Genomic DNA, 17,231 nt, shown 5'->3' with positions numbered 1-17,231 from the left:
GACTCCCGTGTAGCGTGTCCTGGTTGTGGGCTGTGCTGGACATGTGTAAGGTTTTCTCTCATACGTGTGGACTTCTAACCCCCATTATTCACACACACGGGTGGGGGGCTCTATTGCATATGAGGCGCAGCAGGAGTGCCCCCAGAAGCTCAAGAGAGAGAGACATCCCCCAGACGGGCCGCACCGTGCGCCCCCTGCTGCTCACACCGGGGCTGACAGGCCCCAGGAGGACCAGACCAGCGCTTCTCTCTGTCCTGGAGGAGCCCCTACCCTGCAGGTTTGTCTTCCAGCCGAGGTCTCAAATTAATTGAACCCTTCATTGAACTAATAAGTTCCTAAATCAGACCCTTTTCATCGTTTTTACCAGTAGGGGTTTTAAGTGAAGTATAAAACTGCATAAAGAAATTATCTTATTAAGGAACCAACTTTTTATCAGTTACGCAATTTAAAGATTCAAATGTAATCAAATTACTTCAATTAAGGGTTCAATTAAGTAATTGAGAGCTCGCTTGGAACAAAACCCTGCAGGCAGGGGCTCCTCCAGGACCAGTGTGGGGAACCACTGGACAAGACAGATAGTTACCCGTCACAAACCTGTCTAATGCAGAGACACCAGAAGACAGATAAGTGACCCCTGATACAAATACCGTTATATATATATATATATATATATATATGTATATGTATATGTATATATATATATATATATACACAGACACACTTAAACACTGCACAGTGCACACCGTTTGTGTTCTTTGAACTGTAATTACTGTATTACAATCTTACTACACTGCACTATAATGAACCCTAAACATGTCAGATAAAGTACAAACCAGTTAAACAACATAAAGCCTAGGCCTCAGAAGGACGGGCCTGTAGACGCTGTGCTGTAGAGCACTGTGCTGTAGACGCTGTGCTGTGGACACTGTGCTGTAGACGCTGTGCTGTGGACGCTGTGCTGTAGACGCTGTGCTGTGGACGCTGTGCTGTGGACGCTGTGCTGTAGAGCACTGTGCTGTAGACGCTGTGCTGTGGACGCTGTGCTGTAGAGCGCTGTGCTGTAGACGCTGTGCTGTGGACGCTGTGCTGTAGATGCTGTGGTGTAGAGCACTGTGGTGTAGAGCGCTGTGCTGTGGACGCTGTGCTGTGGACGCTGCGCTGTAGACGCTGCGCTGTAGATGCTGTGCTATAGATGCTGTGGTGTAGAGCACTGTGCTGTGGACGCTGTGCTGTAGAGCACTGTGCTGTGGACGCTGTGCTGTAGAAGCTGTGCTGTAGAGCGCTGTGCTGTGGACGCTGTGCTGTAGATGCTGTGCTGTGGATGCTGTGCTGTGGACGCTGTGCTGTAGAGCACTGTGCTGTGGACGCTGCGCTGTGGACGCTGCGCTGTAGATGCTGTGCTGTGGACGCTGTGCTGTAGAGCACTGTGCTGTGGACGCTGTGCTGTAGACGCTGTGCTGTGGACACTGTGCTGTAGAGCACTGTGCTGTGGACGCTGTGCTGTGGACACTGTGCTGTAGATGCTGTGCTGTGGACGCTGTGCTGTAGAGCACTGTGCTGTGGACACTGTGCTGTAGAGCACTGTGCTGTAGACGCTGTGCTGTGGACACTGTGCTGTAGAGCACTGTGCTGTGGACGCTGTGCTGTAGAGTGCTGTGGTGTAGAGCGCTGTGCTGTAGACGCTGTGCTGTGGACACTGTGCTGTAGAGCACTGTGCTGTGGACGCTGTGCTGTGGACACTGTGCTGTAGATGCTGTGCTGTGGACGCTGTGCTGTGGACGCTGTGCTGTAGAGCACTGTGCTGTGGACGCTGTGCTGTAGAAGCTGTGCTGTAGAGCGCTGTGCTGTGGACGCTGTGCTGTAGAGCACTGTGCTGTGGACGCTGCGCTGTAGACGCTGCGCTGTAGATGCTGTGCTATAGATGCTGTGGTGTAGAGCACTGTGCTGTGGACGCTGTGCTGTAGAGCACTGTGCTGTGGACGCTGCGCTGTAGACGCTGCGCTGTAGACGCTGTGCTATAGATGCTGTGGTGTAGAGCACTGTGCTGTAAACGCTGTGCTGTAGATGCTGTACTGTGGACGCTGTGCTGTGAACGCTGTGCTGTGGATGCTGTGGTGTAGATGCTGTGGTGTAGAGCACTGTGCTGTAGAGCACTGTGCTGTGGACGCTGTGCTATGGATGCTGTGCTGTGGACGCTGTGCTGTAGAGCGCTGTGCTGTAGACGCTGTGCTGTGGACGCTGTGCTGTAGAGCGCTGTGCTGTAGACGCTGTGCTGTGGACGCTGTGCTGTAGAGTGCTGTGGTGTAGAGCGCTGTGCTGTGGACGCTGTGGTGTAGAGCGCTGTGCTGTAGACGCTGTGCTGTAGAGTGCTGTGGTGTAGAGCGCTGTGCTGTGGACGCTGTGGTGTAGAGCGCTGTGCTGTAGACGCTGTGCTGTGGACACTGTGCTGTAGAGCACTGTGCTGTGGACGCTGTGCTGTGGACACTGTGCTGTAGATGCTGTGCTGTGGACGCTGTGCTGTGGACGCTGTGCTGTAGAGCACTGTGCTGTGGACGCTGTGCTGTAGAAGCTGTGCTGTAGAGCGCTGTGCTGTGGACGCTGTGCTGTAGAGCACTGTGCTGTGGACGCTGCGCTGTAGACGCTGCGCTGTAGATGCTGTGCTATAGATGCTGTGGTGTAGAGCACTGTGCTGTGGACGCTGTGCTGTAGAGCACTGTGCTGTGGACGCTGCGCTGTAGACGCTGCGCTGTAGATGCTGTGCTATAGATGCTGTGGTGTAGAGCACTGTGCTGTAAACGCTGTGCTGTAGATGCTGTACTGTGGACGCTGTGCTGTGAACGCTGTGCTGTGGATGCTGTGGTGTAGATGCTGTGGTGTAGAGCACTGTGCTGTAGAGCACTGTGCTGTGGACGCTGTGCTATGGATGCTGTGCTGTGGACGCTGTGCTGTAGAGCGCTGTGCTGTAGACGCTGTGCTGTGGACGCTGTGCTGTAGAGCGCTGTGCTGTAGACGCTGTGCTGTGGACGCTGTGCTGTAGAGTGCTGTGGTGTAGAGCGCTGTGCTGTGGACGCTGTGGTGTAGAGCGCTGTGCTGTAGACGCTGTGCTGTAGAGTGCTGTGGTGTAGAGCGCTGTGCTGTGGACGCTGTGGTGTAGAGCGCTGTGCTGTAGACGCTGTGCTGTGGACGCTGTGCTGTGGACACTGTGCTGTAGATGCTGTGCTGTGGACGCTGTGCTGTGGACGCTGTGCTGTAGAGCACTGTGCTGTGGACGCTGTGCTGTAGAAGCTGTGCTGTAGAGCGCTGTGCTGTGGACGCTGTGCTGTAGAGCACTGTGCTGTGGACGCTGCGCTGTAGACGCTGCGCTGTAGATGCTGTGCTATAGATGCTGTGGTGTAGAGCACTGTGCTGTGGACGCTGTGCTGTAGAGCACTGTGCTGTGGACGCTGCGCTGTAGACGCTGCGCTGTAGATGCTGTGCTATAGATGCTGTGGTGTAGAGCACTGTGCTGTAAACGCTGTGCTGTAGATGCTGTACTGTGGACGCTGTGCTGTGAACGCTGTGCTGTGGATGCTGTGGTGTAGATGCTGTGGTGTAGAGCACTGTGCTGTAGAGCACTGTGCTGTGGACGCTGTGCTATGGATGCTGTGCTGTGGACGCTGTGCTGTAGAGCGCTGTGCTGTAGACGCTGTGCTGTGGACGCTGTGCTGTAGAGCGCTGTGCTGTAGACGCTGTGCTGTGGACGCTGTGCTGTAGAGCACTGTGCTGTAGAGCACTGTGCTGTGGACGCTGTGCTGTGGACACTGTGCTGTAGATGCTGTGCTGTGGACGCTGTGCTGTGGACGCTGTGCTGTAGAGCACTGTGCTGTGGATGCTGTGCTGTAGATGCTGTGCTGTGGATGCTGTGCTGTGGACGCTGTGCTGTAGAGCACTGTGCTGTGGACGCTGCGCTGTGGACGCTGTGCTGTAAACGCTGTGCTGTAGATGCTGTACTGTGGACGCTGTGCTGTGAACGCTGTGCTGTGGATGCTGTGGTGTAGATGCTGTGGTGTAGAGCACTGTGCTGTAGAGCACTGTGCTGTGGACGCTGTGCTATGGATGCTGTGCTGTGGACGCTGTGCTGTAGAGCGCTGTGCTGTAGACGCTGTGCTGTGGACGCTGTGCTGTAGAGCGCTGTGCTGTAGACGCTGTGCTGTAGAAGCTGTGCTGTAGAGCGCTGTGCTGTGGACGCTGTGCTGTAGAGCACTGTGCTGTGGACGCTGCGCTGTAGACGCTGCGCTGTAGATGCTGTGCTATAGATGCTGTGGTGTAGAGCACTGTGCTGTGGACGCTGTGCTGTAGAGCACTGTGCTGTGGACGCTGCGCTGTAGACGCTGCGCTGTAGATGCTGTGCTATAGATGCTGTGGTGTAGAGCACTGTGCTGTAAACGCTGTGCTGTAGATGCTGTACTGTGGACGCTGTGCTGTGAACGCTGTGCTGTGGATGCTGTGGTGTAGATGCTGTGGTGTAGAGCACTGTGCTGTAGAGCACTGTGCTGTGGACGCTGTGCTATGGATGCTGTGCTGTGGACGCTGTGCTGTAGAGCGCTGTGCTGTAGACGCTGTGCTGTGGACGCTGTGCTGTAGAGCGCTGTGCTGTAGACGCTGTGCTGTGGACGCTGTGCTGTAGAGCACTGTGCTGTAGAGCACTGTGCTGTGGACGCTGTGCTGTGGACACTGTGCTGTAGATGCTGTGCTGTGGACGCTGTGCTGTGGACGCTGTGCTGTAGAGCACTGTGCTGTGGATGCTGTGCTGTAGATGCTGTGCTGTGGATGCTGTGCTGTGGACGCTGTGCTGTAGAGCACTGTGCTGTGGACGCTGCGCTGTGGACGCTGTGCTGTAGATGCTGTGCTGTGGACGCTGTGCTGTGGACGCTGTGCTGTAGAGCACTGTGCTGTGGACACTGTGCTGTAGAGCACTGTGCTGTAGACGCTGTGCTGTGGACACTGTGCTGTAGAGCACTGTGCTGTGGACGCTGTGCTGTAGTCGCTGTGCTGTAGAGCGCTGTGCTGTGGACGCTGTGCTGTAGAGTGCTGTGGTGTAGAGCGCTGTGCTGTGGACGCTGTGGTGTAGAGTGCTGTGCTGTAGACGCTGTGCTGTGGACACTGTGCTGTAGAGCACTGTGCTGTGGACGCTGTGCTGTGGACACTGTGCTGTAGATGCTGTGCTGTGGACGCTGCGCTGTAGACGCTGCGCTGTAGATGCTGTGCTATAGATGCTGTGGTGTAGAGCACTGTGCTGTAAACGCTGTGCTGTAGATGCTGTACTGTGGACGCTGTGCTGTGAACGCTGTGCTGTGGATGCTGTGGTGTAGATGCTGTGGTGTAGAGCACTGTGCTGTAGAGCACTGTGCTGTGGACGCTGTGCTATGGATGCTGTGCTGTAGAGCGCTGTGCTGTAGAGCGCTGTGCTGTAGACGCTGTGCTGTGGACGCTGTGCTGTAGAGCGCTGTGCTGTAGACGCTGTGCTGTGGACGCTGTGCTGTAGAGCGCTGTGCTGTAGACGCTGTGCTGTGGACGCTGTGGTGTAGAGCGCTGTGCTGTAGACGCTGTGCTGTGGACACTGTGCTGTAGAGCACTGTGCTGTGGACGCTGTGCTGTGGACACTGTGCTGTAGATGCTGTGCTGTGGACGCTGTGCTGTGGACGCTGTGCTGTAGAGCACTGTGCTGTGGACGCTGTGCTGTAGAAGCTGTGCTGTAGAGCACTGTGCTGTGGACGCTGTGCTGTAGAGCACTGTGCTGTGGACGCTGCGCTGTAGACGCTGCGCTGTAGATGCTGTGCTATAGATGCTGTGGTGTAGAGCACTGTGCTGTGGACGCTGTGCTGTAGAGCACTGTGCTGTGGACGCTACGCTGTAGACGCTGCGCTGTAGATGCTGTGCTATAGATGCTGTGGTGTAGAGCACTGTGCTGTAAACGCTGTGCTGTAGATGCTGTACTGTGGACGCTGTGCTGTGAACGCTGTGCTGTGGATGCTGTGGTGTAGATGCTGTGGTGTAGAGCACTGTGCTGTAGAGCACTGTGCTGTGGACGCTGTGCTATGGATGCTGTGCTGTGGACGCTGTGCTGTAGACGCTGTGCTGTGGACGCTGTGCTGTAGACGCTGTGCTGTGGATGCTGTGCTGTAGAGCACTGTGCTGTAGAGCACTGTGCTGTGGACGCTGTGCTGTGGACACTGTGCTGTAGATGCTGTGCTGTGGACGCTGTGCTGTGGACGCTGTGCTGTAGAGCACTGTGCTGTGGACGCTGTGCTGTAGATGCTGTGCTGTGGATGCTGTGCTGTGGACGCTGTGCTGTAGAGCACTGTGCTGTGGACGCTGCGCTGTGGACGCTGCGCTGTAGATGCTGTGCTGTGGACGCTGTGCTGTAGAGCACTGTGCTGTGGACGCTGTGCTGTAGACGCTGTGCTGTGGACACTGTGCTGTAGAGCACTGTGCTGTGGACGCTGTGCTGTGGACACTGTGCTGTAGATGCTGTGCTGTGGACGCTGTGCTGTGGACGCTGTGCTGTAGAGCACTGTGCTGTGGACACTGTGCTGTAGAGCACTGTGCTGTAGACGCTGTGCTGTGGACACTGTGCTGTAGAGCACTGTGCTGTGGACGCTGTGCTGTAGTCGCTGTGCTGTAGAGCGCTGTGCTGTGGACGCTGTGCTGTAGAGTGCTGTGGTGTAGAGCGCTGTGCTGTGGACGCTGTGGTGTAGAGTGCTGTGCTGTAGACGCTGTGCTGTGGACACTGTGCTGTAGAGCACTGTGCTGTGGACGCTGTGCTGTAGAGCACTGTGCTGTAGACGCTGCGCTGTAGATGCTGTGGTGTAGATGCTGTGCTATAGATGCTGTGCTGTGGACGCTGTGGTGTAGAGCGCTGTGCTGTAGATGCTGTGCTGCGGACGCTGCGCTGTAGACGCTGTGTTATAGATGCTGTGCTGTAGATGCTGTGCTGTGGACGCTGTGCTGTAGAGCACTGTGCTGTGGACGCTGCGCTGTAGACACTGTGCTGTGGACGCTGCGCTGTAGACGCTGCGCTGTAGAGCGCTGTGCTGTGGACGCTGTGCTGTGGACGCTCTGCTGTAGAGCACTGTGCTGTGGACGCTGTGCTGTAGAAGCTGTGCTGTAGAGCACTGTGCTGTGGACGCTGTGCTCTGGACGCTGTGCTGTAGAAGCTGTGCTGTAGACGCTGTGCTGTGGACGCTGTGCTCTGGACGCTGTGCTGTAGAGCACTGTGCTGTGGACGCTGTGCTGTGAACGCTGTGCTGTGGACGCTGTGCTGTGGACGCTCTGCTGTAGAGCACTGTGCTGTGGACGCTGTGCTGTAGAAGCTGTGCTGTAGAGCACTGTGCTGTGGACGCTGTGCTGTGGACGCTGTGCTGTAGAAGCTGTGCTGTAGACGCTGTGCTGTGGACGCTGTGCTCTGGACGCTGTGCTGTAGAGCACTGTGCTGTGGACGCTGTGCTGTGAACGCTGTGCTGTGGACGCTGTGCTGTAGATGCTGTGCTGTAGAGTGCTGTGCTGTGGACGCTGTGCTTTAGAGCACTGTGCTGTGGACGCTGTGCTGTAGAGCACTGTGCTGTGGATGCTGTTCTGTAGATGCTGTGGTGTAGAGCGCTGTGCTGTGGACGCTGTGCTGTAGAGCACTGTGCTGTGGACGCTGCGCTGTAGACACTGTGTTGCAGATGCTGAGGTGTAGAGCGCTCTGCTGTGGACGCTGTGCTGTGGATGCTGTGCTGTAGATGCTGTGGTGTAGAGCGCTGTGCTATGGACGCTGTGCTGTGGACGCTGTGCTGTAGATGCTGTGCTGTGGACGCTGTGCTGTAGAGCGCTGTGCTGTAGAGCACTGTGCTGTGGATGCTGTGCTGTAGACGCTGCGCTGTAGATGCTGTGCTGTAGAGCACTGTGCTGTGGACGCTGCGCTGTAGACACTGTGCTGTGGACGCTGCGCTGTAGACGCTGCGCTGTAGAGCGCTGTGCTGTGGACGCTGTGCTGTGGACGCTCTGCTGTAGAGCACTGTGCTGTGGACGCTGTGCTGTAGAAGCTGTGCTGTAGAGCACTGTGCTGTGGACGCTGTGCTGTGGACGCTGTGCTGTGGACGCTGTGCTGTAGAGCGCTGTGCTGTGGACGCTGTGCTCTGGACGCTGTGCTGTAGAGCACTGTGCTGTGGACGCTGTGCTGTGAACGCTGTGCTGTGGACGCTGTGGTGTAGATGCTGTGCTGTGGACACTGTGCTGTGGACACTGTGCTGTGGACGCTGTGCTGTGGACGCTGCACTGTAGAGCACTGTGCTGTGGACGCTGCGCTGTAGATGCTGTGGTGTAGAGCGCTCTGCTGTGGACACTGTGCTGTGGACGCTGCGCTGTAGACGCTGTGCTGTAGATGCTGTGGTGTAGAGCACTGTGCTGTGGACGCTGTGCTGTAGAGCACTGTGCTGTAGACGCTGCGCTGTAGATGCTGTGGTGTAGAGCGCTGTGGTGTAGAGCGCTGTGCTGTAGATGCTGTGCTGCGGACGCTGCGCTGTAGACGCTGTGTTGTAGATGCTGTGCTGTAGATGCTGTGCTGTGGACGCTGTGCTGTAGATGCTGTGCTGTAGAGCACTGTGCTGTGGACACTGTGCTGTGGACGCTGCGCTGTAGATGCTGTGGTGTAGAGCGCTCTGCTGTGGACACTGTGCTGTGGACGCTGCGCTGTAGACGCTGTGCTGTAGATGCTGTGGTGTAGAGCACTGTGCTGTGGACGCTGTGCTGTAGAGCACTGTGCTGTAGACGCTGCGCTGTAGATGCTGTGGTGTAGAGCGCTGTGCTGTGGACGCTGTGGTGTAGAGCGCTGTGCTGTAGATGCTGTGCTGCGGACGCTGCGCTGTAGACGCTGTGTTGTAGATGCTGTGCTGTAGATGCTGTGCTGTGGACGCTGTGCTGTAGATGCTGTGCTGTAGAGCACTGTGCTGTGGACGCTGTGCTGTAGATGCTGTGCTGTGGACGCTGTGCTGTAGATGCTGTGCTGTGGACGCTGTGCTGTAGATGCTGTGCTGTAGATGCTGTGCTGTACGGGACTCACACTCCTGCTGGAGAGGAAAGTCGCATGCGCTGGCTGACGTAGTCGTTATCCCCTCCAGACAGACTGTGTAGTCAAATCCATCTTTATTCCACAGGTAACAGCGATTTACGGTTATTATCGGGTTGATTTCCTAAATGGAGGTGTGTGGACACCGGATTCCGCAGGTGAACCGATGCGAGTTAAAGTGGCGGTTATTTCACACACGTGTGGCGAGGCGTGCGCAGCTTGCTCTCTGAGACATACTGTACAAATACTTTAAATGTGTAAAATAGACACAGAATATATCAGTCTTCTAAATAATACAACGGGAATATCAATTAATATAGAGTATAATTGGATGCGGCTGGGCTTTCATTGCAATTGTGTAATTTTCCAATATATAATGGATCAGGTAAAGTTAATTCACACTTTAATCCAGCTGGAGATTTTACAGATTTGTGTTTCTTGCTAAAAAAGGAGACTGGACACCAGGGCTCACGGTGGTAAAAAACAACACTATGTGACTGCTGTCAGTGTAATCCCACAGGACTGAAATTGGACAGAGCGCCGCTGGACGGCTCCCTAACCCGTCTGTGCTGTACTGACCACGGAGTGAACTCCAGCCAGTGGAGATGGACGGGCCTGGTCAGGGTGTCAATGACTGCAAGGTCCTTCCTGCTTCATTTAACCAGTTATTAAGTGACTATTACTCCCCCCCCACACACACACACCAGATAGTTACAATAATGACGAAGCACCTCTGATGTGGAAGAAATCTATATTTTATTAACACTCAACTCTCAAAATACATCATGTACATCACCAACAAAGCCACACGGTACAGGCTATCCCAGGCACAGAGCGCTGCTGCGCCACAGTAACGATTAATTCACACAATACGCTGTTTTTTTGTTTGTTTTCTTACGTTTTGGTACAGATACAAATAAAGGTATTGCTGAGAGATTTAGTGATTATTTACAATTTAAACTGAAGACGAAGCCCATTGGAAACCTTATCTAAAGGAAACGAGTCCAAACGGTCAAATCAGAAGAAACCAGGCCAACTTAAACGAGTGAGGATGATGATGATGATGATGATGATGATGATGATGATGATGATCTCACACAGGGTGGATTATATGAAGCACAGTGATGTGGAGGAGCCCGGAGGAAGTTTGTGCGTCTCATCAGGCGTTTAAACGAAAGCCAGACCCGACGGGCCGCTGGGAGAACCAGGGCGGCTCTGGGGATCGGAGGCCTGGAGGAACACAGAGGGGCGCGGGACACGGACCACTCCACACACGCGTGTGCCGGCCCGGCCGCCCATCACTCGTCCTCCTCGCGCTCCACAGTTTTCCTGAAGTTCTTCCGGTTCACTTTCCGGTTGGCATTGAAGCCGACCCCCGCCCGGCGCCCCTCCATCTCCTCCTCCTCCTCCTCCTCCTCCTCTTCCTCCTGCTGCTCCCTGGCCCTCTTCCTCTTCTCAGCCTCCTGCTTCGAGCGGCCGGCCTTCTCCAGCTCGGCCTTCATCTCCTCCTCCAGCTCTTCCAGGTGCAGCAGCCCCACCTCCTTCTTGTCCTTCTCTCTCTGCCGGACGCCCTTCCCCGGCCTCGGCCGCTCTTCCTCCCCATCCTCTTCCTCTTCCTCTGGGATGCTTCTGGGCTTGGAGAAGACGATCCTGCAGTCGGAGCTGCTGGACTGGTCCTGGTTGAAGGCCGGGGTGAAGGACTCTTGGTGGTCCGGCGCCCAGGCCCCCCGACCCCTGCGGCGCTGCAGTCCCTCGATGTACTCCTTGGCCACGGCGGCGTTCCTCGAGCCACTCGTCTCCGGCACGTCCTCCAGGCTGTACTTGGTCCAGCGCTCGGGGTGGGCCAGGTAGTCAGGCACGCCCTTGGAGGTCAGGGGTCTCGGGTTCGGACTGAGCGTCTTGCCGGGGGGTCTCGCTCCCTCCTCGGCCTCTCTCCGCCTCCTCTCGGGCGGGGGGGGCAGCGGCCGGACGAAGGCCCCGTCCACCAGGTTGTCCTCGCCCAGGGAGGGGGCAGCCAGCTTGGCGGCGCTCTCCAGGCAGTCAAAGATGCTCTGGCTGCGCGAGCTGAAGACGGCGCTCGTGCCCTTCAGCCGGAAGAACGGCTCCCGGGAGCTGGCAGCCTGGGGGGGGCGCCCCCCCCCGTCCACGGAGTCCTCCTCCTCCTCCCCCCCCTCCCCCCCAGAGGACGAGGACAGGTCTTCCACCTCCGGGTCGAAGCCGGCGATGTTGTCCTCGGCGTCGGAGGAGTCACTCAGGGACACGGTGTCGGAGAGGACGATGGCGTCGCCGCCCTCCCCCGCCCCGCCAGACACGGCGTCCCGGTCCTCTTCCCGCTCACACATGGCGTCTAGGCGGTGTCGGAGTCGGGTTCGACAGCTGCAAACAAGGACTTCCAAACGTCCACCGAGCTCAGAGCCTGCGGGGGGGGGCAGAAAGAGACATCAATCCCACAGTGCACTGCTCCAAACAGCACAGCCCAGAGTCTGAGCACCGGAGTCAACATGTCTGAGCACCAGGATAGTCACTGGACTGAGAAGATTTAATATTCATTTCCACTCTTTTTATTATCCATTTGTATGTGGGAGAGAGTGTAGGTGTTTGTGTGTGTGTGTGTGTGTGTAGTTGTGTGGAACTGCAGGACCCACCTGCTGCTGCGACTGCGCTAGCGCTCCGCTCTCGGGGTCGGTCAGGACCAGCAGCGACCGCAGCTCCTTCACTCTGAAACACACGGAGCACAACACGGGGACGCGTCACGGGAGAGGCGGCTCAGATCGCAACTCAACGCCCCCCCAGACAGCAGGACGCGAGAAAACAAACAAATTCAGCTGCGTGCAAAGAGCCGTGACGAGACACTGAACAGACATGACCCGAGGAGTCGACCCTCCCGTCCTGTCCACAGAGGTCGGCCACAATGGGTGTCAGTCAACCAAGCAAGAGCCGTAAAAAAACTCGACATGCTACATTGGGATGAGAAACGAGTGCGTGTGTGAGAGAGTGGTTGTGTAAGCGTCTGTACTCTGCACTCAAGTGCCTCATTAACGCATCACAATGTACAAGAAGTCGATATGAGAACAACCCTAATCTGCATCGATTTTGTTCGTCGCCCGAATAAAAGCAGTAACACGCGTGTGTGTTTAGGTCAATTTCCTGCTCTGGAGGTATTAGACGGTGTCTTACTGGAGATGGAGACTCACAGGTTCTGAGTGCTGCTCAGGATGGCGTTCAGCTCAGACAGGACGGCCGCTCTCTCGGAGTAGACTTTCGATCCAGCGACTTCCATGGTGTTCAGATCACACCCTCATCAACGCGCCGCCCAGAACCTGAACACACACCACGGCACTTCACAGGTGGAGCAATTTCATGGACAGAGAGAGAGAGAGAGAGAGAGAGAGAGAGAGAGAAGGCTGACATCAGGTCGGGTTAAGACGGACGTATACAAACCTAAGCAGCCTAGAAATGAGACCCACAGTCCTACATCAGCACTAGGGTACCCTAAGGCCCAAACGCATCCCATTCAGTGAACCCAGGAGAGACACGACCTCCACACAAGCCTGAGCTTACTGGGGACTCGAACCCTAACCCAGACCACAAAGTAAGCCTCATTTGAGATCTAATACCATTTTTTGAGGATAATTTAGCTAAATTGCAAAACAAAGCGCTCTAAAAACCTAAGTGTAAACGTGAAATAATCCCAAGCTGCCTACTCACACTAAAGACCGAGACACAAATAAATGGACAGGGTCGCAGGAGTGAAGCCACACAGGCTGGAAATGGCCGTGTGGCGGATTGGCGTGGGGTCTGGCGGGTCAACGTGCGGCTGTGGGTTCAGGGGAGAAAAACACAACCTGCTTTATAACAACTCAGAGTGCGTGTCATCTGCACATCTCACCCGAATCGCTCGTTTTACATTTAGCAGCCCAGTTGCTCACCCCGCTGCAAATAACGTGACCCGTGGGCACCGGGTCTGCGTGTTTAATAGACGCAACACGCCTGTGCTCGGTGCTCGGTGCTCGGTGCTCAGTACAGAAACAGCTCGGTGTTAATGGAGCATGCTCTGCAGCTCGAGAATAACCTTCCCTTTGCTCAGGTCGAGCAGCTAAAAATAGCCCCGCAGCAGCACGCACATCCACGCACATCCACGCACGGCGTCCCCGGGCAGCGCTTAACGCTTCCCACGGCGACACGCACACCTCGGCCACGGACACGGCGCTGCACACAGCCCCCAAAACAGCTACAATTGTGAAACAAATTGCCCAAATTCTCATGCATCTTCCATTTTACCTTTCTTCCCGCGAAGATAATTTGTTAGCCCCGCACTGCACTCTGGGTATTGTAGTGCTCTGCGCCCGATGCGCCCGACGGTAAACCCGGAACCGGACACAGCTGTGAAACTGCTGATCCAATCAGAAAGGCAGCAGAGCGCGCCGCGGTGCCTGATGGGAAGTGTTGTTCGTAAGTGTCAGCAGCTCCGTGGATTCCGAGTGCGAGGGTGCGAGGGTGCGAGGGTGCGGGGTGGTCATTTGAATTGACACACTGGAGTGTGTCAGTGTTGTAGACATTGTGCCAATTGTTTTACAAACGTGGACTAACTAGTCTAACACTTCCTGAATCCAGTAACCTTGAAATCACACGGCCATCTTGAATGATAATGAAATAATTGTACAGCAAATAATAATTATAACTTCAAATTATTAATCTGTAGCTGTCCATGACCAGGGTGCTGTAATATACTGTTTTCTACTGGGATGTGATGGTTACCTTTTTAATATATGTAATATATATGTGACAGGTTTACACATGCCATTTAATCCCAATGCAGTGCTTTCGGTATTCCTTACTGCAGACATCTCACTGTATAGTACTTACACTGTCTGTGCCGTAATAATAATAATAACAATTATTATTATTACAAGAACAACCTGTAGTTATGCGTGCAGTGGCATAGTTTATAATATTGTCATATTATTGATTTATTTAAATTATTAATGTCATTATAGGGAAGTAAAATGGTAAATAATACTATTTAATTCATTTTAACTGATAGCTAGCTTATTTGCAAATTTTAAAAATGTGTTTCAAACGTGTATTTAACATTGCAACCTGCACATGAAAGAGAACAGAAAGTGTAACTTCACACTTAAACTCAACATGAAACCCGGCAGGGAGCGCAAAGCGTGTGTACGGCGTTAGTAACCCCGGTGTAAGTGGAAGGCGGGTCGACAGGCCGGGTTTGAGTGAAGCCTCTCATTGTGTCGCCAGGGGGCGCAAACAGACAGCTGTATTGAGTTCCCATTCACCGACAGCTGAACTACTGGGCAGAATTAAATTATTTCTGATTTCCCCCCTGTCAGAAGAAGCATTTTCATATTATTAAATTACAACTGCAGATAAACTTCTCACCCCAGCAGAGGCCTTTATATTTGGATTTAGCTGTGTTTAATTAGTCTGTGTCTTAGTCAATTAACTGCTGCTACTACTACCACCACCAATAATAAGTAATCTTGAATCCAATGTTTATGGATGATAATAATAATAATAATAATAATAATAATAATAATAATAATAATAACAATAACCCCTGTCTCCTGGAGAGAAAGCATTTTGCTCTTTTGGGTGGTTGTAGATCTGCTACTGGTTTGGCTCTCCTGGTGTTTCTCGGCGCTCCACATTGGGACAATACTTTTTAGCAGATACATGCTTCCAACAGGTCACATATTGAGTGCAAAAGCTGTAGCTGGATCTATTGTCAGAACAGATTGATACAAATAATAATAATAATAATAATAATAATAATAATAATAATAATAATAATAATATAATCACATCCACTGCACTTGAGTCTGTGGGCTGCAATGGTAAGCGACTCTCTGGTCAATAATCAATGATTTCAGTCAAGTGAAGACTAAAGGTGTGTTTGTTCCACAGCCTGTCAGGTACGTTGTGCACATGATCTGTAACTGCCATCTGCTGCTGCACCCATTCACAGCTTCTTATCCACTGTGTTTATAGTGCTTCTGATTTTACAGTAATTTTACTTTGCGAGGTTTGTAAAACATATTTACATTTTGAGACACATTCCTAATGTTTTCTAATCATGTTAACCTCATTAAAAGCCATGTGTCTTTATTTATTTGCTGGAACTATATTTGTCTCAGGTCTGCCTGTCATTAGTCCAGATCCCAGCCCTCACTTCCAGAGATGAACTGCGCTGCTCTGATAATTACAGTCCACAGAGACCCACAAAACCGCCATGTGCCTCTGGGCCCCTACCCCCCAGTGTCCCCGCCCTGCAGAGACTTCAACACAGTACTCTGTCATCTGGTGGTGCAGCACCGTGCCGTATCTCCTGCTCTACTGCGCGGTGTGGTGGGGGCAGGGCGGGGCGGGGAGGCCTGGTCTTGTGTTTAAAAATAACCAGCACAAGCCCTGCTGTTCTGAGAGCCTCTCCCAAAGCAGAGCGCCGCTCAAGGGATCCCATCATTAGTGCGTCGCCTGGGCGGACTGGCAACCACATCAAGAGCAGTGGGCCGGCTGCCGCGGCACGGGGCTGATCAAAGCTCTGGACACCGCCGGGGACGGGCCGAGATGCCGGAGCCAGGGGGGCCCATGTCACGGCTGCCTGGGCTTTTATTAAATTCCCTGGGAGCTGAAGACACAGGAGCTCCTACAGCCAGGCCTCGGGCTCCCAGAGGACCCTCGGTCTGAAGGCCCCTCTGAAGGTTGACCTCGTTGTCTTCCTCCCAGTCAGTCCCATCGAGCTTTTCAGTCAGATTCGGTCACAAGTGTCTCCACAGGTTGACTGGAAAAGCTCTTAAAGATCTGATCTGATTTGCCCAGTGAACCAGTTCAGCTTGGTTCACAGCATTGTTAGCAAGATGGCAATTTTAAATTCTCCTACAGGCCCTCCAGGGACACACTAAGTCCACAGCTGGGGGGCCAGTGAGAAATGGACACTGTGTGGAACGCACGATCTGAACCTCATTGTGTGTTGGAGGGGCCCCTGCCTACTGCTTCAATCACACGGCCTGATTAATAATCATCAATTATTGAAGTGAGTTAGAACATAAGAATATAAGAACATGAGAAAGTGTCCAATCAGGAGGAGGCCATTCGCCCCATCGTGCTCGTTTGGTGTCCATTAATAACTAAGTGATCAAGGATCCTATCCAGTCTGATTTTGAATGATCCCAAATTGTCTCTTCAGCCACATCGCTGGGGAGTTTATTCAGATTGTGACGCCTCTCTGTGTGAAGAAGTGTCTCCTGTTTTCTGTCTTGAACGCCTTGAAGCCCAATTTCCATTTGTGTTCCCGGGTGCGTGTGTCCCTGCTGATCTGGAAAAGATCCTCTAGTTTGATGTGGTCCATGTCTTTCATGATTTTGAAGACTTGGATCAAGTCCCCACGTAGTCTCCTCTGTTCCAGGGTGAAAAGGTTCAGGTCCTCAGTCTCTCAGTAGGACAGTCCCTTCAGACCTGGAATAAGTCTGGTTGCTCTCCTCTGAACTGCCTCTAGAGCAGCGATATCTTTCTTGAAGTGTGGAGCCCAGAACTGTACACAGTATCCAGATGAGCTCTAACTAGTGCATTGTACAGTCTGAACATCACTGCCCTTGTTCTCAATTCTACACTTTTGACAATATACCCTAACATCCTGTTTGCCTTTTTTGTTGCTTCCCCACATTGTTTGGATGGAGAAAGTGAGGAGTCCACATAGACTCCTAGATATTTCTCATGCGTTACTTCAGCCAGTTCTATTCCTCCCATAGTGTAATTATAGTGGACATTTTTGTTACCTGCATGTAATACCTTGCACTTGTCCACATTGAATTTCATCTGCCAGGTGTTGTCCCACAACTGAATATTATCTAAGTCCCTTTGAATAGCCTGTGCTGCCAAGATTGTATCTGCTGAGCCACCTATTTTAGTATCATCTGCAAATTTGACAAGTTTGCTAACTATCCCAGAGTCCAGATCATGAATATAGATTAGAAAAAGCACAGGCCCTAGTACTGATCCCTGTGGAACTCCACTAACAACCTCACTCCAGTTAGAAGCAACTCCTCTAATCGACAACCTCTGTTTCCTAGACATCAACCAGTTCATAATCCATCTACTTATATTACCCTGAATGCCTACAGCTTCC

At 53.3% G+C, this 17,231-nt stretch overlaps 1 protein-coding gene across 4 annotated transcripts; it reads right to left on the bottom strand.

The window, feature by feature from the left end:
- Window positions 1–9,827: 9,827 nt before the first annotated feature.
- Window positions 9,828–13,459, bottom strand: tssc4 (tumor suppressing subtransferable candidate 4). 4 transcript variants are annotated; one of them, XM_066700802.1, is made up of 5 exons: window positions 13,018–13,360; window positions 12,797–12,905; window positions 12,266–12,427; window positions 11,734–11,806; window positions 9,828–11,504 (listed from the first exon to the last, which is right to left on the bottom strand). In XM_066700802.1, the coding sequence occupies exon 5, from the start codon at window positions 11,428–11,430 to the stop codon at window positions 10,387–10,389; it is 1,044 nt and encodes a 347-aa protein (XP_066556899.1). In that variant the 5' UTR covers window positions 11,431–11,504; window positions 11,734–11,806; window positions 12,266–12,427; window positions 12,797–12,905; window positions 13,018–13,360; the 3' UTR covers window positions 9,828–10,386. The 4 variants fall into 4 exon arrangements, with proteins under 4 accessions (XP_066556899.1, XP_066556902.1, XP_066556900.1 ...); XM_066700805.1 differs by having other exon boundaries at window positions 12,283–12,427; XM_066700803.1 differs by lacking the exons at window positions 12,797–12,905; window positions 13,018–13,360 and adding an exon at window positions 13,370–13,459.
- Between the last annotated feature and the right edge of the window lie 3,772 nt (window positions 13,460–17,231).

This window comes from Amia ocellicauda, chromosome 4, assembly GCF_036373705.1.
Source record: "Amia ocellicauda isolate fAmiCal2 chromosome 4, fAmiCal2.hap1, whole genome shotgun sequence".
NCBI classification, from domain to species: domain Eukaryota; kingdom Metazoa; phylum Chordata; class Actinopteri; order Amiiformes; family Amiidae; genus Amia; species Amia ocellicauda.
The sequence above is the reverse complement of the archived record's forward strand: the minus strand, read 5'-3'. Positions and strand labels throughout refer to the sequence as shown.